The sequence below is a fragment of the Lytechinus variegatus genome, chromosome 11, assembly GCF_018143015.1.
Source record: "Lytechinus variegatus isolate NC3 chromosome 11, Lvar_3.0, whole genome shotgun sequence".
NCBI lineage: Eukaryota > Metazoa > Echinodermata > Echinoidea > Temnopleuroida > Toxopneustidae > Lytechinus > Lytechinus variegatus.
The window spans coordinates 4,672,909-4,699,567 of NC_054750.1; the positions used below are offsets into that span (position 1 = coordinate 4,672,909).

Genomic DNA, 26,659 nt, shown 5'->3' on the forward strand with positions numbered 1-26,659 from the left:
CAAACCAAACACTAAAAGTTGTAAAAGGACATTTCTATATAAAAGAGGTTTCATTGTACAACAAACTACCATCCCATGTCATCATTCGTTCTTCAGTCCTTTAAATCAAACGCTAGAAGTTATCTTCATAGATCATGGTTATTTGTCGATTACATTATTATTTTATTCCGGATTTTTTTGTTAGGTTTTCTACTTTTCTTTTGTTCAATCACTATATTGAATATTTTTTTTTACGAATTGTGTTTTGTTCTCATTCAAAATCTTGCAAGTGATTTTCTTTTTAATTTAGGACTTCCTGAAAGAACTGATATTTCGTAAATGTCACTGAAATGGGCTCCATTGCAAATATTTCTTGATTCTTACATTGAAATAGAAAAAAAATCAAACAATATCCAATCATGAGTGTCATTCTCAAGTTGAACATATTTTAAGTTCTTTAAAGTAAACAGATGAATAAGAGTCCCTTTGCCCCACCCCTACCACACCCTTACATACGCCTAGATATCTATAATCACATGCAACTTTTTTCTCATTTTTCAAGCAAGAAAAGCAATTATTTAGTGGCCTTCATGAACCCAGACGATACCCAGATCTCGACGGGCTTGCTCCATCAAAGTAGCAATCAACTCAGTCTCCTTCCAACTTACGAGGGTGTGCTCCTTTTTACCTGGGGAAAATCATTGAATGAGAAAGACATGCGTCACAAAATAGACTGTTAAGAAAAAGCAAATGATTGAACAGATATGTTTTCACGACTGTTTCAGAATTATCATATCGTGGGCATTGACGAAGAGTGTGAATTTACCTGTCATGCTTCAAAGCTACACTCCTTTTAAAATCTAGGTCAACAATTTTATTTCTTCAGCATTTTACTAAACCAATAGTGATAAACTAAATATTAAAACCGTAGGAGGAGGAGGAGGAGGAGAAGAAGGAGAAGAAGAAGAATTGAAGAAGAGGAATTGAAGAAGGAGAGGGAGGAGAACAAGAAGGAGGAGAAGAAGAAGAGGAAGAAGGAGGAGGAGATTTCTAAGTACTGAATACCTTCTTCGATAGCTTGTTTTACTGCATCTGCTTCATAAAGCATACCAGACCACAATGGGCCCAATGAATATTCCGCCGAAGATTCTGGCGTAGGATACTGAAACGTTTCGATGAGCTCTCCACTGGGCTTTGACCATATCAGCTCAGTTGGAGCCCAGAAATGTCCCGGAATCTACAAAAGAACATTTTTTCTTTTTTTAATGTAGTTAAGAAGCTATACAACAAAACAAATCTGATGCAAAAAATATAGAAGGGAAGAATTGAGAAGAAGAGGAAGAAGTTGAAGAAACGGGGACGTCTGCATGTGCATACAAATCATAACAATTTAAATTTAAACTTTGAAGTATGCAGGCTCATTTTTCTCCCCCCCCCCCCCAAAAAAAAAAAATCAAGTTTTGTCTCGAAGAGGTATTTTGATTTGCGATGTTTCTGTGTTGCATTTTATGATACTTCAGCCAGACGATCAGACATTTCCCTTAACTATCTTCTACATCCGCTAGGCTTTGGTGGCGGAAGTAAATGTCCATGTCGAGCAGAATTAAAATTACCTCAATACAAATATAGATACATTTCAATGTGGACGACACCACCGCCATCGCCGCCGAGGATTTTGAGGTCTTCCAACGTTTACTGAAGTATTCATGTCACGGCGCGCTATCACAGTGTGCCTACATTCATAAAAAAATCCCCCAATCTATGAAGTACTGGGTTATGTGACCCGACAATTCGGTGAGATGTTACAAAGTACGAATCATCACGTAACGTTAAAAAATAAAAGTATAATTGTCACTGAGAACAGACTATCACCCGAGCAAGGTGGCTGACCGCCGGGAACAGCTACTTTTGTGGATCGAATCTGAAAACGAGGGTTGCATTCGGACAACACCGGAATTTCTCTCTTACGAAAATGCAAAAAATTACCCAAACACAAATGGCAGGTTACGATCGGAGATAAACTGCTTCATAGGTTACCACTTTGAGAAATTGAAATGAATGCAGGAATGTCTTTCGATCTCGCGTTTTTTTTTTGCACGCCGTCACGTGCATTTACGATCTTAGTGCGGGTGCATTTTGGTGTGTAACGTCATGATGAGGCTTACAAACAAGCGCTTAATATTAAAAGTCTTTTAAAAAAAAACTATGTGCAAAAATGTGACTTTTTCATAATTTACTGGCGTGCAAAATAACAGTGTAGACCCTACACTTCGTAGATTACAGGACGCGTTTTTAAGAAAGTACTCAAAACGTGATGGCGCGTCGTGACGTGATCACGTGAGTAAATGTTGCAAGCCCATTTTGAGCGGGAGATGAAAAGCGACTTCCCTGGCTCGTACAACTACTGAAATATGATTAGAATTAATCAATCCTTACTCGGAGACGGCCTTTGGTTCCTATAATAATTGCTTCATTAGGATAATCAGCCTTGTATGTGCATGAAAGTGTTGCCATGGCGTTGTTCGGGAACTTCATAACTGTCGTATACATCTCATCTACACCTGGTGACAGAAAAAGTTAATGAAAAAAAAAAAAATAATTTTTTTTTTTTCTTTCATAGAAAGATTTTATTCAGAAATCAAACACGAAAGCAATTCAATTTACAAAAGAATCATGAAGCGAACATGTTTACAACAACTGTACATGCGTGCTATTATCTAATGATATGACAAAATTATGATGTTTTTGACTGAGAACCCTATCAATTTCACAATAGCGTTTCAATACGCTCTTAAAAGAGCTAAAACACAACCGATTACCCTTACAACGTGTGGAAAAAATGAAATATTTAGCATAAAGAATATAACGGTTTACAGTAGAGTATTGAGCGTCAGGGCAACCAAACAAAAATAAATTCTTATTCAAATACACGTTATTGTTCAAATAAGAGGTTTGGAAGTTTTGAATAAATTGTTGAGTTACAGGGCAGTCCCAAAACAGATGTGAAATACTTTCAACAGAGGAAGAACAAAATGTACATAAATTAGATTCAGACAAGCCAATATCGTAAAGATGTTTGTTCACCCCCATTATCCGATTGAAAAGTTTATATTGAAAGTAGCGGAGTTTTGTAGAAAGACAGCATTTAAAGGGAATCATATACAATCTGTTCCAATTATTAACCGGTTCATTTAAAATGGATGCCCATTTTGATTGCGAAGTGGGGGACTTTAAGATTTTATCAACAGAAATTCTATGGATAAACTTGCATACCTTAAAAACATTATTTAAATTATACAACAAATCTTCTTGAGTTGTTTTACTCTCAAAAAGATGTTGACTAAAATGTTTCCATTCATTGGGTATTGCAGAAATCAATGAATGATATTCAAGAAAATTACAATTAATTTTGTATTTTTGTAAAAAGGTTGTATGTGAGAGAAAATTGTTTTGTTCATCCATTAAATGTTTAATACTGATGATCCCATTTTTAAGCCAAAGTTGTTTATATATAACTTTCCCATCTACTTTGATCAATGAGTTATTCCATAACACTTGATTCTTTATATTCAAATCAGATAAATTAGGAGAGAATGTTAAACGACTCCAAGTAATTAAAATTTCTCGAATGAATTGATTTTTTATTTGTAATATTTTGGGATCATCGTATTTTAAATTACATGTCCAAAACAATTCTCCTCCAAAGGTGACCAAGTTGTGTTCGAAAAAACATTTCCATTTTCCTTTATTTTCTGTGCTCATATAACGTTTAACCCACGCAATTTTCAAGCCAGAAATTACAGAAGGTAAATGTAACATTTTCAATCCACCTTGACTATAGTCTCCAATAATTGTAAGACGACTGATTTTATCCGGTTTTTCATTCCAAATAAAAGAGTAAATTAAATGTTCTAATTCTTTCAAAAAATCTTCAGGAGGTTTTGGTAATACAGACAACAGAAATATAATTTGAGAAAGGCCGAGTGACTTCAAAATAGTTATTTTCCCTATTGGAGTTAAATTTCTCATTTTCCATACTCTTAAAACATTCTTTATTTTCTTAAAAAATAAATAACCAATGACATTTTTTCAAGACGCCTGTTCCTCAGATTCATATTTTCAAAATCATAATTTATTATTTTTTTTAATTCATTTTTATTTTAAACGAATCTTCTATGTGTTATGTTGGATCTTGGTTATGTTTAATTACATTTCAGTGCAGCCGTTGGCCCTTTGAACACGTATCTTTCAATTTCAGATGATATCACAAAAAGTGCATTGGAACGGTTTTAGGGATGTCTGACCACGGAAACAATAAAAATACAATGACAATTATTACGTTTTTGGCACATTTATTGAAAATTGACAACAATATAGCAATGTTTTCTGGAACGTTGAGAATCTATTGTCAAGCCCTTATAACAAACAGCCTTTGTCGAATATCGGTAAATAAAAACAGCAGGGTCGTCCGAGAGTCTTGACAAATTTACAAATTTTCGTCCGATCCAAATCTTAGGACGATCTGCTGTGTCGGTTTACCAATTTTAGACAATGACCTCTAAGCCGTTCATTGTGATTTGACGGGCATTTCCAATAGATTCTTAACGTTCTAGAAAGCCTCTGCTTCGTGATCGCGAAAACTCGTTAGAATTGGTATACTAGCCCTATACAAACCGTTTTCATTGAGGAATCCGTGAGTGTTTGTTGAAGTCGGTCCTACCCCAAAGACCATGGTCGTCAGTTGTACCATGTAGATCCCCATGTCATAGAGGGCGCCCCCACCCATTTCTACAAACAAAATACATAAAATAAAATATTGTTTGTAAAATATATAAAAATAAAACAATGCCAGCAGTACATAACATATATTCAAAAGGATAAACAATTCAAATACATTTTGATTTGTAGTTTTAAATGATCACTTTGAATGTCACATCTTTTTTATGTTAAATAACAATATCAACGATATTTATAGAGATATATGGTTCTCTCACTGTGAAACAATATTCTCAACAAAGCTCTTTTTAAACTTAAAATCAAACGCATTTGATTTCATTTATATTTCAGAATATTCGACTTTGATGTCTTTTAAAATAATCATACATGTTCTTGGATGGTGATGACGATTATAATGATGATGATTAAGAGATTCTTTATACATGTTATGGAACAAACGGTAAAATCCGAAAAGGCGAGGTGGGATTTTAATGCATCGAATTGCTACTAAAGCACTTTGGTTGGCATGATTATTTTATGCACTGCAACCTTCCATACTTAGAGAATTTCTCAAAATGGCGACTGATCGTACGGCACACTTGAAATTTGGGCAAGCGGGATTGACATTATAAAAGGCGTACATAAACACGATTAATCAGATTGGAATACACATTATCAATACCAGATGAGTAGAAACATACGTAAATAATCAAACAAACAATAAACTAGATAACTGATTTATATCTTTTCCTTTTTTCTATTAAATGTTTCCTTTCTTCTTCCTCCACCTTTTATTACCCCTATATCTTCTTCTTCTTATCATCATTCTCCTCCTCTTCCTCCTTCATTTATAATTCTTTCTTTATCTTGAATTAAATTGAATTTATTTCCTTTAAAACAAATAACAAAAAAATGCTAAATGTGAAATTCATAAATGAAAACAGGAGGATGGTCCTACTTAGCATTGCTGCTGGTTTTCTTCTCTTCTTCTCATCCTCATCCTTTTATTCTCCTTCTCTTCTCTTTCTCCTCTTTCTTCTTCTTCTTCTTCTCTTCCTCCTCTTCTTTTCGTTTGTCTTTTCATTCCTTTCATATATTTTGGCATAATTCTTCTTTTGTTTACATTCTGTGACTTTATGTGATACTTTAATTGAATTTTCATAATAAAATGTCTTGGTTTTTTTTTAATCCATAGTATGCGATATACTAAATATGAACTTCTATAATGTTTGTATATTTATTTATTTAATCATAGCTTCCCACGTAAACCCATCAGAATTCAGCTATCCCTGAGTGCCTCAATGATGTTTTAATCAATAAACAACATCTATTTATTTTAAAAGATTAATCATTAAATTTTATGATTTTTTAATCATAACCTACTTTTTTTTAAATAGACCAATATAAATACGATTGAAATAAAGAAAAAGTATAATGAAATAGAAAAAGTAAATGAAAGTTATACATGTACATACAAATATTAATCATCATAATGATAATAAAAAAAGTACAAAGTATATATTTTCCTTGCCTCTTTTCACAGTTCTTTCTCTATCAGGCAGGTCAAGTCCAAAATTGATTAGCATTGATTTGACGTCACCAAGTTGCCCGGATGCAACGAGTTCCCGGATCTTTGCACTGACTGGGAAAAAACGGGTCCACACGGCCTAAAAAAACATAGTCAAGAATTGTGACAATGTCGGTTTTCATAGAGAGGAAGAGAGAGAGATGGAGGGGTATGGATATTCATGAAGGTGCATAAGTCTTATACAAAATATCGCTAAACTTTAAAATTTGAAAACTCGTTTTTCGTTATCATATTTTGGTGAAATTTATAATGTTTTGCTCGGTAAATATTTCTTTTATTGATTGATTTTTTACCCAGAGTACGGTACCCTTCTCAAATCCGTCTTCTAACCTTAAAGCCAGGGTTAAACCAGAACCGATTTTTCTCAAATGAATCTACCCGAATGCGGCCTGATTCGGATGGATTCGGAACCTATATTCTAATCTCTGATTCGGGGAGCTCCCCGAAATAGAGACGAACGGGTCTCCTGAATAGGACCTGATTCAGCACAGAATTGCCAAAAATTGACCCGAATTAGGTGTGGCCATCCCGAATAAAGCCGAATGCCACCCGAATAGTAACAAGAAAAGAGCCAAAGGTGGCCAAATTCGAACCGAATACAGGTGCGGATCGAGCTTTTTATAAAGGGGGTTGGGGAGGTATGCGAGGGAGCGTAGCGACCGAGTCCAAGCGAGCGGAGCTGTGGGAGGGGGGTGTCCCCCTCCCACAGTAGGAAAAATTTTTGAAAATCTGTGTGTGAAAATGGCGTTTTCTTGCATCTAAAACACCACTATTTTTGGTATAGAGGTCGTTGCCAAATTAACCCCCATGAAAATGTGTAAAATTAAGTTGCATTTTCCTGCAATGTAAGGCCAGATAACAACACAGATACAAAGAATTGGGGACCTTGGAATAAGCACTGTTAGCCTAATACTTTTATTATGAATAATAATAATAATAAATGAAATGAATACATAAAAATAGAATAAAATAAAATTACAATTTTAAAAAAAAGATAAGATTTTAAAAAATGGTCCCCGGAGATCCGGGGACCCCGGATCTTTTTTTTTTGGGGGGGGGGAGGGTTGCAGCCTCTCACCCACCCTCTAGATCCGCTTCTGGAATATGGCCGCCAAATTGCTTCGACTATACAGCCGAATGAAGACGCGAATATTTACCCGAAACGGAACGAAAATGGCCGAATATAATTATGCGCCGAGTTCAGACGTTGCTCCTGATGGGGAGCGTTTCATCAACATTTTCGTCCGACAAGTTGTCAGGTCTGACAACTTTCCTTCATAATGATTGGATGAGAGGCACTGTTACCATAGTAACTGTAGGATAAAAGTACTTGTCGGATAAAACGTCTGACAAGTCCTTTCATGAAACGCTCCCCAGAATGATACGAATAGATATCTGCCCAGAATACTCCGAATGCCTCCCCTATAAATCCAACCGAATGTCATTTGAATATATCCTGAATGAAATTTGTTGTGGCCATGCACATTCGCGAGTATTTTGGAGGGTATTTGGCTGATTTTTGACCATATAATTCCTTTATGAATGTTCCCGAATTTTCTTGCATTCGCGGAGAACAGAATACTACCGAGTCCACCCGAATACGTGTAGGCCCGATTCGTATGGATTCGCATTTCGCAGATGATTCGGTTCCGGTGTAACCCGGCTTTATGTATAGTACAGATACAAATCATTAATCGGGGCCTTTTTATAGAAGCTTTGCTTTTATATCTGATTCATTAGTTTACCTTTATTTTGGAAACATTAGATCATCGAATTCAGAAGCAACTACGGTTTACACATTTCATTTTACAAATCACTGCTTACTCCCCGGTTTATCATAGCGTGAAAACAATACTCCCATTTTTTAGGCTACTTGGACGTTTAATTTTAACTAAAAAAAGACGGGTTGGAATCTTTTAACCCCTTGTTACATAATGTATCTTTATTGTTATTTTTTATGTCAGGTAGGACCCTCGAATTTTCTTATCTCAAATTATGTTTTTCTTTTTTTTCTACCAATTCCCCTCATACCCGGTACTTCAGCGTTATGAAACATAATAAATTGTTACCATTATACCATTCTCTTTATTGTGAATTGTAATTTGTAAACTGGAATCAATACTGTGAATTTGAAATATGCTTGTAAACATAAATTATCATTGTAAAATTGAATAAATATTTTATATTGTAACTGATATTTTCTCATTGTATCTCTTTTTATTGTGAATTCAATGGCAATTCAGCCTTTTGGCTGCAAAATTGAATCAAATATATCTTGAACCAATATAGCAATTACTTGACGATACTTTTGTCCATTTATTGCTTTTTAAATCACATAATAAATCACGCTTTTATGTGGAACAAAATAATGTCAAACGAGAAATATGAATAAAATATAATTAAATGATGAAAATGAAACGAAATTATCACTATAATTATTATGAAAATAATTTTTAAAAAATATATTGAAAAAGACCATAGATTTCAAAATTAAAAACGTTTTTTTAACATACTTCCATGAAGAAGACACCGCTTTCTTTAGCAATCTTCAGGACATCTTGGGTTTCTTTTAGAGTGAGTGCAAGGGGTTTTTCACACAATACATTCTTCTTATGTGTAAGGAATAGCTTACAAAGCCTTGGATGTTCAGTGTTAATAGCACCGATGTAGATTATATCTGTCAGAGAAAGAGAAAAGAAGATTTCAGAACACACCTCCTGCCAATTAAGGTTAAAATAATAAGTTGGCCTGAATGGCCTGAATGCGAGAGGCAAATGCGAAAATCTCACCTATATTTGGATCCTGAGCGAGCTCTTCATAGCTACCATAGGCTGTTGGAATCTTGAATTTAGACGCAAACTTCTGCGATCTTTCCAATGACCGAGTTGCGATAGCGACGACGGGATGGTTGTCGGAGTGACCTTGTAAACTCGAAACAAAGTCGTGTGATATTTCCCCTCCCGTACATATACCCCATCGCAGTGGCGACATTATTTTGTGAGAAAGGTTCCGGTTATGTCGGCATGTATCAAGACGCTGACACGCTGTATGTTCTGACGGCTATCGACTGTCGAGGTCACTCCGTGAACTTGTTGCGTTGAGGGCTATTAAAGGCCTGAGTCAATATAGCGCATGCATGCAGTACATACTTTTACACATGTATATAACAGTATAACGCGCGTGGCACGATCCGTGTACGTACATGTACAGTTTACAGCATCCAGCCGGCCGGCCTGAATAATGGGGGGGGGGGGGCACCTATGCCCTACAATGGCGTACGCAGGGGGGGGGTGTTACATCAACCGCCCTTAACTTTTTTTTACCCAAAGGCACTCCTAAAAATTGTTTGAAGACCCTGGGGGGTTGTCAATTTTTTTTTTTATTATTATTTTTTTTTTTTTGGGGGGGGGGGCGGGGGTAGGAATTAAACGACCGATATTTGGTGGTGAAGACCCTTTTTTTTGGGGGGGGTTGTAACATTTCATTCAGCTTGAACCCCCTGAGCTCCCCCTCCCAACACACACACGTCCTGCATAAGCTACTGCATGCCCGGGCCCATAGAGTTACATAAACCTTTAAGGCATTTATCCTCATTTTTCCCTCGAAGAGGACCATAAGCCGCTGGTCCCCTGGTAGCTTGCTCACAGGCATTCGTGCTTTCTTAACAGTCGGGTAATTAAACAAAAACTCGCTAGATCACGATGACCCTATCATAAGAAAATAGATAAACACTGATATGCCATCCACTCAAACATTAACCTTGAATAGTGACCTGTTATTGGAGAAATATTGCATGGGGCCTATAATAAACAATTAAGGCCTATTACTATACATGCCTGTTGGAAATAAAACTGTATAGGCTTGCAGTCTTTTTCATATTATGTTTTAAATATTGTTTTGTTGTAATGATATTGATGGTTGAATAATTTTGACATTTGAAACTTTAGGCAGAAATTTAAGGGGGTGAAATATGAACATGTATCCTACTATTTCAGACAATAGGAGTGAAGTGATCTTCAAGTAATGTATTTTTATACTGTCATTGCCTTTACGTATAATTTAAGAGAAAATTATGGAAATCAGTGGTTGTTACAGATCGTTAAAACAATAATAAACATTACTTTAATTGAGCATGCCAAAGTCCACAGAGGAAATTTTTGCAAAGTCATGTATGTTTACATAATCGTAATCACTTCCAGCAGCGGATCCAGGATTTTTTTCGAGGGGGGGGGGGTGTTGCACCCACAAATGTAATAACGCCCACAAATGTAATAACACTTTACCCACAAATGTAATAACGCCCACAAATGTAATAACACTTTACCCACAAATGTAATAATTTTTGATCGCCCACAAATGTAATAATGACTTTACCCACAAATGTAATAAATTTGAAGGGATTTTTGGCGAATCCGTTCTAAACTAAAATCCTATAGTAATGCGTTCATATAGCACAAAAGTGCAAAGTCTTTTTTTCAGACCTGGTTAATAAAACATCAAAGTACAAGTCCAAAGTCTTTCTTCCAGACCCGGTTGTTTCAAAAATTATAATATACGTCCAAAGTCTTTTTTCCAGACCCGGTTGTTTAAAAAATATAATAAAAATCCAAAGTCTTTTTTCCAGACCCGGTTGTTTCAAGAATTTTAATAAGTCCAAAGTCTTTTTCCTGACCCAGTTATTTCAAAATTTATAATATAAGTCCAAACTAAGATACGATAATGATATTCCTGTGAAAAAAATTGGGAATCAAGCTTAGTCTTTTCTCCAGACCCAGTTAATTAAAACTGGTGGAATTAATGTCTTTGTTGTTGTTTCAACTTATACGGTGTATATTGTGAATATATGCACTAAGAGTAAATTGAGAATCAAGCGTAGTCTTTTCTCCAGACCCGGTTACCTGTTATTTAAACATTATGAATAACAGTTTAAAAACAGTATAAAGACCCCATAATCTTATTAATGCTGGATATAGCGTAGTCTTTCAGCCCGACCATTTTTTCTTAAAAAAACGCTAATAGTAAGAATTAAAAAAAATCAAAGTCAGACCAAACAAACCTTCAACCTAAAAACCTGTTTTAAAAGAGGTTTAGAGTGTTGTCTTTATTCCAGACCTAAAACAGTTACGAAAAAAAAATCTTCTAACATAAGACCTTATATTCTTATTCTCGTGGAATAACACGAGTTTTAAAACGTACTCTTTCCTCCAGACCCGGCTATTAAAAAAAAGTAACTGAAAAACTTCGAATCTAAGACCAAATTTCCAAAGTTTCACCCAGTAAAAATATGTCTTTTTTAAAATAATACTACTACCCCTACAAAACATTGTAATAACGCGTGGGTAAAGCAGACATCCTTTCTCTAGACTTGGTTACTATTTGAAAAATGAAATAGATTTACAAATATTCTAAAGCGAATACCCAATAATCTAATTACTGTGCAACAACACGAAGACCGATTGTCGAAGATCGACTTTCCTCCAGACACAATTATTTCAGGAATAAAAAATCAATAAAACTCAACCCCCAACAACGAATCTAAGAACCAACAATCCTCCAAATTAAGACCATGCATGTAGAAAAGCACATGTTTAGAGCGTTGTCTTTATTCCAGACCCGGTGATTTAAAAATGATTTAAACAATCCGAAAAACAAAAGACTCATATTCTTATTCTTGTGGAATAACTCTTCTTCTTCTTCTTTCCTTGGTTGGCAACCAGTCAGGATTGACTATTTTTGCCACAGCTTTTGTTCATTTTCAGTAGCTTATTATATATTTTTTTCCATTCCTTTTTTCCTTCTCTCTCTAATTCTTTTTTTTTCTTTTTTTTCTTCCTTTTCTTTTCTGTTATTTTCTTCTTTTTTTCTCTCTCTTTTTTCTTTTCTTTTTCATTTTTTTTTTCTTTTCTTTTTGTCTTCTCTTTTCTTTTTTTTTCTTCTTTTTTTTTCTTTTCTTTTCTTTTTCTTTCTTCTGTTTTCTTTGCTTTTCTTCTTATATTTCTTCTTTTTTTTCTTTTTATGAATTCTTTTTCTCTTTTCTTTTCTTTTCTCTTTTTTTCCTTTATTTCTTTTTTGTTTCCCTTCCTTTTTTTAAAAGATTAATTTATTTTTCTTTTGATTACGTTCTGATTCTTGCAACACGTTTGACTTTCTTCTGCTACAGTAAGCTGCAACAGGAAAAGCAAAAGTAAACTGGATTTGTGGCCTGATAAAACTCCAGGTTTCGGGAAACCGAAACTAAAGTATTGGATGAAAGTGCAAAGTGCAAAAAACAAACAAAACAAAACAAAAAAAATTGAAAATAGAACTAAACAAACCAACAAATTAACAACGAAAATTCTCTCTTCATCCTTATCTCCTTTCTGTCCCCCTGGCGAATCGCCAAATTAAAAAAAAAAACTCGGATAATCAGCCAAGGGTAAGAAAGAAGGAGAAAAGTCTCCTTTCTTCCTCCTTATTCAGACTTTATATAGTCGTTTCGTTCTGAGAACGAAACGGACCAGTGCAGATTGGGTTTCTACTTTAGTACTCTTTAAGAGATCCATTATTTTTTGGGAGGTTGAAAGATTTGTTTCTGTAAGTAACACGAGTATTATGCTTAGTCTTTCGTCTGGACTCGGTTATTTAAAAGATAAAGAAATATTGAAAAATATGACAGCTGAGACCAATCTTCAAAATTAAACCCACTTAAAATGCTTGGGCTTAGAGTGTTGTCTTTACCCCTCACCGACGTGTATTATAACTTTTGAAACGACCGGGTCTGAAAAAAAGACTTTGGACTTGCATTATAATTTTTTAATCAACCGGGTCTGGAAAAAAGACTTTGGACGTATATTATAATTTTGAAACAACCGGGTCTGGTAAAAAGACTTTGGACGTATATTATAATTTTGAAAAACCGGGTCTGGAAAAAGACTTGGACTTGTACTGTAATATTTCATTAACCGGGTCTGGAAAAAAGACTTTGAACTTTTGTGCTATATGAACGCATTACTATAGGATATTAGTTTAGAACGAATTCGCCAAAAATCACTTCAAATTTATTACATTTGTAGGTAAAGTCATTATTAAATTTGTGGGTAAAGTGCATTATTACATTTGTGGGTAAAGTGTTATTACATTTGTGGGCGTTATTACATTTGTGGGTAAAGTGTTATTACATTTGTGGGCGATCAAAAATTATTACATTTGTGGGTAAAGTGTTATTACATTTGTGGGCGTTATTACATTTGTGGGTAAAGTGTTATTACATTTGTGGGCGTTATTACATTTGTGGGCGATTATTACATTTGTGGGTGTAACAGGGGGGCAGTTTATTTTGGTGCCGCACACATCGGGCCAGTACCCCTTCGAAATGCGAATGCCCTCTCCCTCCCCATCGGGGTGACAGTCTTTTATATCGGGAAGGAAAAGATTATTACAGAAACTTTTCAGTTCTGTATTCCATCTAAATGAGTTTTAAAAGATTCCCAAGAACAGTTAAAGATTTCCCTCATTATACGAATGATTTCATTCAGAATACCTGTTTTCTTTTTCTCTCATTCCCACAAACACACAGGCCTATTCCAGGACCATGATGATCTGACAGTGGCCTGGTCGGCCCGGGGGGGGGGGCACTTCCATTGACGAGAGGATACCATGCGCGACCATGGGGTCTCGAAAAGCACCCTAAACACGTATTTTCTATATTCTGAAAATGCACCCCTTAACAAGTATTGGCGTGTGAAACCCTACCCTTAAAAAGTATTTGGAAACAAAACGATACTCCTGGAAAGTATTCCCTGAAATAAACCCCTAAACAAGTAGAGTGATATTTTATTGTTATGTCACGTCGGTTTTACCATTACACACCATTTTTGGTTAGTACGGCCGCACTTTCCACACCTCGCGCAAATCGGACTCTAAACACGTAGTGTTGGGGCAAAAGGACATCCTTTATAAATTATTTTAATTTTGCTTTATCATCCCCGCAAATTTGACCCTAAACACGTAGTTTTCCTAGCGAAATATAAACCCTTTTTTCATTATTTTAGTGTTTTGACACCCTTATCACGTTACGTACGTAACGTGCCTTATCTTGAAAAAGACATCCTTTTTACGTGTTTTTTGGTCGCGCATGGTATCCACTCGTCAATGTAAGTGCCCCCCCCCCCCCGGACTGGTCGGGCGATTTCATAATATAGCAAGCACGAAATGGAGAATGAAAGGGATGGTCCAAGCTAGAGATATTTATATCTCAATAAATAGACAAAAAATTCACAAAGCAAAATGCTAACAAATTTATCAAAATCGGATAACAAATAACAAAGTTATTCAGTGAATTTTAAAGATTTGCATTATTCCGGTAAAACAGTTCTAGGCATGTCATTATGAATATTCATTAGGTGGGCTGATGATGCCATATATCCCCAACTGTTCTTGTGTATTTTATTTAGGTTTATACTCAATTTTTTACCAAGAACTAAAACAATTGGGATGACAACTGATTAAGTCCATTGGTTATTTATTGCCGCAACTTATTTCGTCATAACGGAGAAACATCATTCACACATGTATGAAAAAATGAAACATTTTTTATTTCATGTAATAACATAAGAAACAGGAAAGTGAGGATGTGACATCATCAGCCAACCTAATGAATCATGACGATGGGCATAAGTGCTTTTCACAAAATATTGATAAACCGATTTTGATGAAATTTTCAGCATTTTGCTTTGTGAATTTTACTCTATCTATTTAGATATAAATATTTTCAGCCCAGACCATCCCTTTAAATGGATAAAAACTCCATCCATTTCATGCATAAAATAATCTTAACAGGCTAGATGTCGTGTCTGATAGCAATGATTCGTTATCACCTCCACTCAAAACTTCATGACGGGATTGACATGAGTCGTCGACGTCGGTGTCGATTTGCTGGGTGTTTACCGGATAGTACTTTGTAAGCTGCCTTCCACACTCCACACTGACGTGGTGTCGCTGAAAGAATCACCGATATTTGTAGAGTGGAAATAAGATCAAAGAAATATAACATTATATTCAACCTACATGAGTCCAAAAGTATTACTAGTATAGGAAAGAGAACTTTGAAGTACGGCGAGGGATCTTAAGAAAAAAAAATAATGCGCAAACTAAAAGTAAGCCAGCCATACATACCTTTAAAAATAAAGACTTTTCCATTACTTTCTGATAGTCTGGTTGACCTTCATCCCAGGGAATATATTTTTTTCGACATGGCTAACCATTTTGAGGGCTTCTGTTGTCAGTACGTTATTACGGATGCAGCTGATGCCATCCTCATTAGCTGTAAACAGATATAGATTATATTAAACCTAAATGAAAATAATTATCATGATTATAAAAATTGATCATTGATTTGTTATCAGTATACCGCAAATATTATGTTTAAGTGGGATTCTACTGAAGAATATTGTCCATATATACCTTGCAAGAAAACATTTTCGTCAAAGTCTTTCCCATTCTGTTTCAAAGTCGGGAGATTTAAAGATCGACGAGTCATTCTCTTTGATATCTAAAGACAGGAGCAGAGCAAACGTCTTAATCACAAGGAGAATTCTAAAAGAATGAACAGTTTGTTCTGAAACGGTTGCTAACCTAAACTTACGAGCTTCTTTGTTACGTATGATTTTCAGAAAGCGGCTCGTAACAAAGTATCGATATCACGTTCGTGATTGGTCAAAAGTTTTTGTTGGTGCGTAATGTTGCCAGTATTGTTGCATACATGTAAGTCTGTGCGCGTAAAAGTCCCGGGGAAAAAGTTTGGAAGATGATTTCCTATTCGAACTTCCAATAGGAAAACATTTTGGAAGAATGTCAATGCCCGGTGACTACAATGATTTACTTATATTTGGGATTCTGAAAATAACAGCGATTCTAACATGTCAAAGCTTGCAGGGGACATGCAGTATGCCCAAAAGAATGTAAAAAACTGTGTCCCATATTCTAAAGTCGAGTTCAATTTAGACCTTTAACGTGTACATTTTTTACTTTTTTTCCCCAAAAATATAGTTCATTATTTCCTTGATATGACTCCTGGAGAGCATTTCATGAAAGTACTTGTGAGAAGTTTTATCCGACAAGTCCCATTTTATCCGACAGTTTCCATAGTAACAGTGCCTTTCAGCCAATCAGAATAAAAAAAAGACAACTTGTCGGACAAAAATGTTGAAACTGTCCTCTGGCATGTCTGGTAACACTTTTTGTTTCGTGCACGTACTTCATAAATTTCAATTTTCCTACATATGGTTTATAGAATTATAACTGAAAATAGCACCGCAAAGATGATATCTTGTTCCCCCTCCCCCCTCTCTCTCTCCCTGTCTTCAAGTCACCCCCCCCCTTCCATCTCTATTGATTGTTAAAAAATAATAAAGGGGTACTCCAGGCTGAAATTAATATGATTTGAACAGATTAAGAATAATAAGACAATCTTGATCAAAGTCTGACAAGGAATAACAAAGTTATGACATTTTAAAAACTTGCATCGTTTTCTGTGAAACAGTTCTATGCATGCATTCATGAATATTCAATGAGCACACTGATGATGTCACCCCACTTGTTCTTTTGTATTTTCTTATAATAAATGATGTTTATTCCAATTTTGTCCTGCAAGAATTACGAAAATTGGATTGACAACTCGTTGAATGCATATTCCTGTATATACTTATTTTATAATAAGGGAGATATGATATCATACAGACATGTATGAAAATATGAAATAATCATGCCATAACGTAATCAAGGGGAGGTGGGGACACGACATCACCTAATGAATATTCATGACGACGTGCATAATAACTGTTTTCACAAAAAATAATTATGTATAACCTTTGAAATTTAATGACTTTGGTATATGTTATCAGAAAATTGATGAATTTCACTCTATTTATTTAGATATAATAATTTTCAGCCCGGAGTACTCCTTTAAAATCAATGGTTCCTCTGATGTTATAGCTTTGGGTGCAAAGACTGAATGCTGTCCAGCCCCCCCCCCCCCCCCGAAGTGGTCAAATGTATTGCTGTATACACAAATGTATTGCGTGACCAAATTATTTCTAAACACCCCCTAGACGATTTTTCTCTGTGTGCAGAAAAACCCCATACAACTTTTTCACGGGCTTCATTTGTGGCCCCTAAACAAGAAAACTGTTGCAAGTTTTGTCTCGGGCTCGAACACTTTTCAGAAACGAGGAGGAAATAGCCCAACCGCGTAGCCAGGATTTAATTTTGGAGGGCCTAGGCGTTAAGTCCAAGTGCACGCGAAGCGTGCCAACACTTACAGAGCGCGCTCCCCGCGGGGAGCGCGAAGTGATATAAATTCAAATCAAAAGAAGGCGTCTATAGTACCCTTATCAATTCGAATATTCACTTGCCGTGATTTAAAAAAAAATTGTTTTCGAAAGAAATTATGAGCGCCCCCTAAATGGGAAAAGATTGGAAAATTTGAAATAATTCCTCTTACAGCGCAAAGCGCGGAAGCTGAAAACGGTTTTATAAAAATAGAGAACAGAAATGGCATGGTCACATCAGATCTGAGTGTAAAAAGTTTGTCCCCATTAAATTTCGTTAACTTATATCACAAAACAGAGTAGAAGACGGGTATACAGGAAGTAAAGAGGCCCCACACTGTGAAAAAATTGGGCAATATTTTACCCAATATTTTGCCCAACGTTGGGCCGATAGTCAACCCTACCAACTACTGGGCAATATTTTACCCAACGTTGTTGGGGCATTAATGTGCCCAACTGTTGGGTAATATTTTGAACTACATTTTGGGGGACATTAATTTGCCCAACTTTTTAATAAAGTTATTAACCCAACATCTGGGCAAGGCCTTTAATAATCACCAAGAAAAATGGCATAATTTTACTAAGTTGTTGAGTTATTATGATCCCTCCCTGCAATCAATAATACTATTTGTTGGGCATTTTTCATTTGCTTTACACAACAAATGGTCATTACTTGACTGGGGTTTTGATGTCGATCCGGAGACCTTATCCGAAAGTGCTTTGCATGCACAATAACGCTGCATACAAGTGCAAGTGCATATCTCAAGTGAGTGAAGCAAAAACAAAACAGCGTCAGATATATGTCATGTATGTAGGCCTATTCTGACAAATTCCTTACAAATTATGCTTAACGTAAAGTCCAAAATAAAAAAATTAAAAAAACGTTTAAGCAACTCATCTATGAAAGATTCAGCGAGGCTCCCCAGCCCCCAGTCATCTAGAAGCTCCTCCATATCTTATCGACCGTGTGTAGCATGCTGCAAGCGCAACTCGTGATCGTAAAGTTTCGCAACATTTACCACTCAGCAGGGCAATTACTAGCCCAACAATTGGACATCTGTATTTTGGCAGCGGCAGAGTAAAAATTTGCCTAAGTATTGGGCACATAATGCCCAACAAAACAATAACCAACGTATATATTACCCAACAAAAAAATGACCAACGTAAATTTACTCTTTTTTTTCACAGTGCATTCCTTCCCGAAAATGGCGCGAAGCTCTGATTTTTAGAAATTTATCTGAAAGTTTAACCTGTTCTTATTTTGATATTTCTTAGATTATATACATGCTTGATTAAGAAGAAAAACGAGTTCAAATGTGAAAGGGATGATGGAAGCTAGAAGATAGGATATTTCATTTCCCATGTTAGAGAAACACGGAAACCTCTGTGATTTATTTTGGAAGAAAAAAAAGTCGCTCATATTAAGGTCAGTAATATTCAAAATTTCAAACCAATGGCGCAAAACAAGACGGTAGATGGATGTGCAGCGACATAGAATAAAGTTTAACATCGTACATACTTTTGCATATACTTTGCCAAAAATTACTTGCTGAAAAACGGAAGAAATAGCATTTGCGGACTCGGGGAGTGACGGTACTGTTTACCCGCTCCGAACAGAAGAGCCAAAATTTTGTGTCAATGCAATATAAAAAAAAAACATTTTTCATACTCTTTACACCCATGTATACTTTATAAAAAAACGGAGTAGAAGAAGGTGTGAGAAACGAAAGGGAATGGCAACTTGATATTTTTCCCCCAAAAGGCAAAATTTTTAGCATGAAGAGAGATAACGCCTCGTTTAGGTTATTCTTTTGACAAAAAAAAAAGAAAAAACAACAAAAGCTATACTTTTCTTCCCTTTTCTCCTTTCGCTTTTTCTTTTTCTCCCTTTCCTCTTCTTTTTTGGGAGCGTTTTTTAGGGGAGTGGCGACCGCCCCCCTGGCTACGCGCCTGAAAAAGCCCCGGGGAAAAAAGCTTGGGGGAAAAAACATACCCTAAACAAGTTTGGCTAGTCTTAAAAAAAAAGGCCTTGGAAAAAAACATACCCTAAATATGTTTGACCCGCAAATGGCCCATTGACTAGTCTTTCAAAACCACACTATTCTGTGTTAAATCGGTGTTTTTGATACCCAATAACGAGTGCACGCGCGGCCCGCGTCCAAAACTGAACAAACACCCTTTAAACGCGTTTTTTTTTTTTTGGGGGGGTCACGCATGTACACAGCGATATATCTGACTGCCCCCATCCCCTCCCCATGGTCCAGCCCTCAGTGCAGTGAGTTTCATAAGCTTTTCGTAAAATTGCACATGAACTTTACGCAAGACTGGAACATGGTCTTCGGTGCTTATAGTTAGCTGCATATATAGGGATTTACACATTTCGTACAAGAAAGGGTCACATCCCGCCTATATATTAAAGTCATTCTCAAAGGGATGGTCCGGGCTGAAAATATTTATATATCAATAAATTGAGTGGAACTCACTGAGCAAAATGCCGAAAATTTCTTCAAAATCTGATATCAAAATAATAATAACGTTATTGAAGTTAAAAGTTTAGCAATATTTTATGAAAACAGTCGTCATCATGATGAATATTCATCAGGTGGACTGATGATGTCACATCTCCACTTTCCGTTTTCTTATGTTATTACATAAAATCTCATTTTTTAAAACATTATTTCATACTTGTGTGAATAATATGTCTCCCTTTTAATGAAATAAGTTGCAGCAATAAATATATAATAATGCACCAAGTCAGTTGTCAATTCAATCTTTCTATTTCTTGGAGGAAAAAAAAAGAATAAACCTAATATCTGAATAAAATACAAAGAACAAGCGGGGATGTGACATTATCAGCACACCTAATGAATATTCATGACGACTGTTTTCACATAATATTGCTAAACTTTGAAATTCAATAACCTTGTTATTTGTTATCCAATTTTGATGAAATTTTCGGCATTTTGCTCAGTGAATTCTACTTTATTTATTAGGCTATAAATAAAACACTTTCAGCCCGGACAATCCCTATAATATACGAACAGCTTCATGAAACGCCGCGTATTTTGGTGACACCTATATACGACATTTGCCCCAGCGACATTTGCTACGGTCTCATTTCGGAGGGCATAAGGTTAGAGACGGGATTACATATTGGTTCAGAATAATATAAAGATAAGGATTGGGGTTTATTTAGTTTTGGATGTTATAGGTTTTATATGTTTGCATGGATTGACTAACGTACAGATTTTCCATCGCAGCAATTGTCGCCGGAGCAAATATCATGGCCACCGGCGGTATCCTATCCATAAAAAACATAAGCATTATGTCGCTGATACTATTGTAAAGTTCATCAAAACTATGACTTCAAAAAATGAAGCAAATACAAGATCATTTATGTACCTTTATTTGGTAATCCATTCGGAATAATTCAATGTATTCAACAAGATTTGATCCATGCAGAATCATTAATGACAAGGTAAATATTCATAATGCTTTCATTTTCTCTCACTCATTTCCTTTAGTTTGCTCTAACACTTGAGCACTGTGAGCTGAACACCACGCCGTTTCATAATGCAATATTTGACAGACCTATGAAACCGTTATATATAATCTTTGTAGTAATCACGAACATGATGAAGCTGAATGCAATACTTATTATTGGTCGAATAATCATTATGATAGTGGGTATGCCTTTATTTCTGAATGAAACGAAAACTTATTTAGACGTACAATCGTGCTGAAATATCAAATTAATATTGAGTCGAACAGGAATTGTACGCGCAGACTTGCTATTCGAGATAAATCATCATCGGACATAGATTTTAAATCCCTTAATTTTTATCTGTTAGTTCCATGGTTATGTATTACTCTTGAAAACTCAGTAAGGGTAACGATGACGGCAGTATTATTCAGATTTCATGTCTGAATGTTTACAAAATTACATAAAAGCTTCAGTATAATAGTTTAATGCTTAAAAATACTGAATAGTATATTGTGACAATATCATCCATGTTTATGCACAAACAAGAGCAGACTTCTGAGTAAAATAAAACTAATGTAATTAACAGGTGTCGTTGATCCGGGGGAGGCGGGGGAGGGGGCCGGGGGCAAAACGCTTCAGCCCCCCCCACTCCCTCTTGAAAACAGTAATGGTATAACAGAAATAGACAATGATATATTGCATACTTTAAAAAGTAATTTTCTGGTGATAAGTATATCTTGAACACTGATAATGTACAATGATGACAGTGAAATATCATGTGGTTGCAATTCACGAAACATTACCGTCTCAATGTTTACGGGTCATCGTATTGATTGTTTTCCCGTTTTTAATATATCTTCATTTACACACACAAAAAAAAAGATAAATTGATATGTTGTGATCCCCACGCTTACGACGCTGGTTCTATGGTTGTTTATGATTCAGGTGTACAGATACATGTATAAATGTTGATACCAAAAAGGTTGCAAACATTTTCTCAATATGTAAACAAAAAGTGTTTATGAGTACATAGTAACACAATGTTTCTTTTTTACTTTTATAAGGTTCAGAGAGTAAATGCTTACGAATTCACATTCAGATAAAGATGATGCAATCGTATTGTCTCATGTGAAAATGAATGATGTAAAATATTACACGCCTGAATATAATGAACACAATGGACCCACTATGGACTGACGACTTCGCATCGATACGATGTAAGTATCGGGTATTCGCCAGAGCTTCACCTTTGACCTGATACGTCTGTGTGTTACTGTTAGAGACAATAATTATCGTGACAGACAATATCAGCTGAAAAGAAAACTATTTACATAATCATGATATCCATTTCCATCAAAACCAAGATTAGCACAAAATAGCCAGATCGATGAATTGACAATAGATTTCTATATAAATAACAACAAAAAATAGATTGCACCAATTAAGTAATGACAGAATCATAGACACTCATTTGAAAACACGTGCATAAAACAGAAAAAAAAAACGGTGAGTAAAGGGCAATTTTTATGTGGGCTTTCATGGCAAAACAATTTTTTAATATAATGTTTTCCCCAAATAGTCAATATGCTTATCTTTGAAATAGTCATCTGTCATACTGATGGATAATTCGAACTTATATTTCCATCCGCGTTTACAAGAAAGCGTGTATCCGTTTAACGCGTTTTCTTCATTATTTTTATGTTGTTTCTTCAAGATTTAAAGTTGTTTTATACATAAAAGTCATTGTTGTTTTTTCTTCGGGTTAGCAGCATTTCATTCTGTGTTAGACAATGGCGACAAAAAAATACTGTAGAACAGTGTAAAAATCATCTTTCATTGTATCAAAGATATTATCTTTATCTTGACTAAGGGTGACAACATTTCTAAGGTTGCCGTCTTTACCTACTTTACAAATCGATATTGGGTGATATGAATTAATGTTTGCCATTAAGTTTGAAGTTCATTTGCATAAGGTTTCTATACTTCATTCCCTATTATAAAATTCTGGACATTCTTTGTAGCGACCCAAAGTCAATATATCAGAAGTTAGAAATGGAAAAGGGGAGTTTATGAAAAAAAAAATATATATATACCCGAAGTGCTGGGAGCCCAGTGCTGAAAAGAACAGTGTCATAAAATGGGATCACAGTGTGTTCACTTATAGTGGTACATGTATATGGGATAATATTATTCCCACTGTTAAAATGCTAAAATTCAACAGTGTGGAGAGATTTTCACACTGTGGACACCTCGACAGTTTTGATTATTCAAAGCGTGTTCACATGGTCGACTATTGTGATTCACATTGTTGAAATGCTCAAATTAAACAGTTTGAAGGCAACTGGTTTCACATTGTGTTCAGCACTGTTGACACCACTGAGGCACGATATGTTCTTTACTGTAAGTGGGGTGAGGGGGGAGGCGAGATCTACAGAGGACAGATTTGATAGTCTGTGCCAAAATATTGTTAAATATATGTTCTTAGGAATTCTTTTGCATCATGCATGGGTGCTGTTTCTTGTAAGAGGCTTCGAAATCAGGCTAGCACCATAAACCGACTGAATGTTACGCATTCACCAAAACAAATTGAGCGAAAGTATGATTTGACTAAAATCAAGGTGCGTTTACTATGTTGCCTGTGGTACTTGCACCTTCTCTTGCAATGAACCATTGTTGTCATAAACTAGGTGGTACGTTTTTTTATATAAACCTGTTCGTGAGTTATAGCGACTTCATGTACGCACGACTGATGATCCTTTCTCAGTCCATGGAAACCTGGACAATTTACCACAAAAAAATGTCACCAGTCGTCCGTAAAGTCGCTCGGAACTTTGGAATAGCTTTATGAAACACCCACCAGATATCTTAAGCAATATGACAATTGGGATTTAAAGTAACGTGAAACCATGGACCTATTACGGAATAGGTCCATGGTGAAACTGTCCTTCCGCTCCTTGAAAGTTGTCAGTACTGAGAGAGTAAAATGCGTTTCCGCTGAAGACCTTGATTCGGCTGAGAAGTACTGGTTTCTGCGCGGTAAGTCCGAAAATGGCATCTTCTTGTTATCATTGAACGGTGCCCTGATCTATAAATGATGAGTTTGTGTAAGACATAGAGGGCAGCAAACACTGATGCAAAGTTTTGACGCCTACGTTCGTTGGTCCAAGATTTAGAAGTTTTCCTTCCTGAAGTCCATCTGATATTTCAAACATTTTGTTCTGATGATTTTGCCGAGAGCAGGAGAGCCACAAAAAAATACGGTGATTCGACCTTTCTGCTCCTTCTTCAGCTTCTGGAACACCTACAATTTGTCAAATTAACACAGAGTGGGAAAATAATGATTATCAAAACGAAATTAGCTTTTTGAATAAAGTTTCTTTGCCGTTTTAATTGCCGTTTTTTCTTGTTATATATACTTTAGAGTATTTTGAATTCTGTTGAATTATTCTTTTAAATACTGGATTTGAGATTGCCTTGTGGTTTACTGCAATTTTGTGGAATATTTTTTGTTGAACTAAAATTAATTTGGGGTTTTCTCTTTAAAAAGGGCCATCACTTTAATACAAATTGTTGTCGGTCTTGTCAACACCTGAAGACCTTGATATTGCTAAAGTGGTTTAAGAATGAAACTGATTGTGATTTGCAAATCTCCAACCAGGGGTAGAAGGAAAGAGAAAGGTGAAGAATGAAAGAGAGTGATAAAAGGGGGAGAAGAGAAAAAAGAGAATGATGAGAAGGAGTTGGGGAGACATGAAATTTAGAATTCGGAAAACAAGATCATTCATTTCTTTTTAGTAAACGGTTTCTGTTTCTGTTGAGATAACCCCCATACAAACTCGGCAAAGCAATTTTCCGCCTTATCATCGCCTAGCTGGTAAATAACCAATTACATTATAATGAAACCTTTTACGTCTAGGTTAATCAGTCAAGAAGTTGACTGTTATAGACGACATTAATTACTCTCGGGCCTTTTTGTTTTTTGGTTAAATTCGAGATAATGGGAGAGCTGGGATTTGAACTCACAACCTTTCAATCATGAGTCCAAAACTCACAAGGCCACATGACCACTCAAATTGCAAGCATACGGAAATGACGTACCTCCTCCCAGTCGGGACGTCCTGGTTGGGTTCTCGTCATCAATCCCGTGATGGTATCTCGCTTGTTCTTCTTATGGATCAGATCGAGAGCGACATGGAGTCCAATGGCCTTCATATCACTGGGAGAGAGAGCTGACGTCATGTAAAGATGGATGTCAAGAAAACGGCCTTCTGCTGGTATATCAGCTTGTTCCAGCTCAATGGCATACAGAAGGCTGATGAACCACTCGAAGGATCGCTGCTGACGATTGATCCAGAAAAAGTCCACCTTCGAACACGAATTAGAGAGAAACAAGCATCACCAGCTTAATGATCATGGTCATCACCACACAGCTCAGTATCACCACCATCATTATCAACATCATCTTCATCCTCCTCCTCATCATTATCATCTTTACCACCATCATCATCATTATCATCATCAACATCACCATCACCATTTTTACTATTATCGTCAATACTTAATACTATCGATTTGGCTCAACAATTTCTTGGACAGACATTGTCAAAAAGGGCAGTTGACAATAATTATATTTTCTATTATTATCGTTGAAGCAAGAACTCGCCCTTAGCATCACCATGCATCGCTTTCAGCACCGGTATCGACCTCTTGGCGATGCAAGTCAACTTCAGTCATTACCTTCCTTGTCTTAAGAATAGATGATGCATCGGCCACCCATGCGTGATGACAGTTTGGACAGTGCTTCTTCGCGGCCTTGTATCTCTCGTGTATGCTCTGCAGGATGGAAGCGAACGGTGTGATTCCTATCCCTGCCCCGATGAGGACGGCATGTTCAGCCTCCATGATATGCTGGGCAGGTGCTCCGTATGGCCCATCTAAAATAACCTGGAAGAGTCGTAATGGATCATTTTATTAAGATCTAACAATAGATATCGTTCTACTAATGAATCCCATTCACATTCTTTAACCTATTATCAATCGATGCATCTTTGCTGCAGGTCAAACATTATGGCTTACTAACTCTCTATTCAAGAATGAATCGTTCGGCATGACGGTCACTCTCTTGGTATGGATGGTGATGTGTTGTTGGTGTCTTCAGAGTCCTTGGCATTCTACAATCTCTCTGGCAGGAAGTCCACAAACACGAAGGAAACCAACTACCCAACATTGCTGGAAATCAAATTGGTAATATCAGCCTATCAATCATCAATCTTTGTAAGGACTTACAAAGAAAGGGAAGAGCTATTACAGCACCAATAAGAAGCTATATAAGAGGAGGTGCTTAGCAAGATTGGGATCATTTCATAAGGATTATCTATTTATTACCATGATTGACAACTGTTTTTATCCCGTCATATTTCAAAATTTATGTAGCATGATGATTGTAGCTTGTCACTTGTTATTTTTTTTTCAACATTATGAAACAAGTCCCCTTTTGAAGTCGCTTGAGCCGGCATGTTGGCTTATTTGGCTGAGCGTCCACCTCATGAACGGGAGATCATGGGTTTGAGTCCTGGCCGAGTCATA

The 26,659-nt window shown here is 36.0% G+C and overlaps 2 protein-coding genes across 3 annotated transcripts in view; both read right to left on the reverse strand.

The window, feature by feature from the left end:
• Positions 1-214: 214 nt before the first annotated feature.
• Positions 215-9,380, reverse strand: LOC121424308 (trans-1,2-dihydrobenzene-1,2-diol dehydrogenase-like). The gene is made up of 7 exons (XM_041619942.1): positions 9,073-9,380; positions 8,797-8,960; positions 6,227-6,362; positions 4,654-4,767; positions 2,416-2,540; positions 1,045-1,216; positions 215-667 (listed from the first exon to the last, which is right to left on the reverse strand). Exons 1-7 carry the CDS (start codon positions 9,272-9,274, stop codon positions 558-560), a joined length of 1,023 nt encoding a protein of 340 aa, XP_041475876.1. The 5' UTR covers positions 9,275-9,380; the 3' UTR covers positions 215-557.
• An 11,623-nt stretch (positions 9,381-21,003) lies between these two features.
• The window catches only part of LOC121423425 (NADPH oxidase 5-like), a 68,985-nt gene continuing 63,329 nt past the window's right edge, over positions 21,004-26,659 (reverse strand). For both annotated transcript variants that reach the window (XM_041618761.1, XM_041618762.1), the window contains 3 exons: positions 25,811-26,017; positions 25,172-25,438; positions 21,004-24,374 (listed from right to left, as the gene is read on the reverse strand). In XM_041618761.1, the coding sequence (XP_041474695.1) occupies positions 24,243-24,374; positions 25,172-25,438; positions 25,811-26,017 (606 nt within the window). In that variant the 3' untranslated portion in view covers positions 21,004-24,242. The remainder of the gene's footprint in view (positions 24,375-25,171; positions 25,439-25,810; positions 26,018-26,659) is intronic.

Bases quoted from the DNA above. Each gene is read 5' to 3' on its own strand.
- LOC121424308 (XM_041619942.1), bottom strand. From the start codon at position 9,274: ATGTCGCCACTGCGATGGGGTATATGTACGGGAGGGGAAATATCACAC. The intron at 6,363-8,796 runs GTATGTTAAAAA...ATGTTTTTTTAG, and splicing joins GCGGTGTCTTCTTCATGGAA to GCCGTGTGGACCCGTTTTTT. The intron at 4,768-6,226 runs GCAAGGAAAATA...TTTTGTTTGTAG, and splicing joins AGAAAGAACTGTGAAAAGAG to AAATGGGTGGGGGCGCCCTC.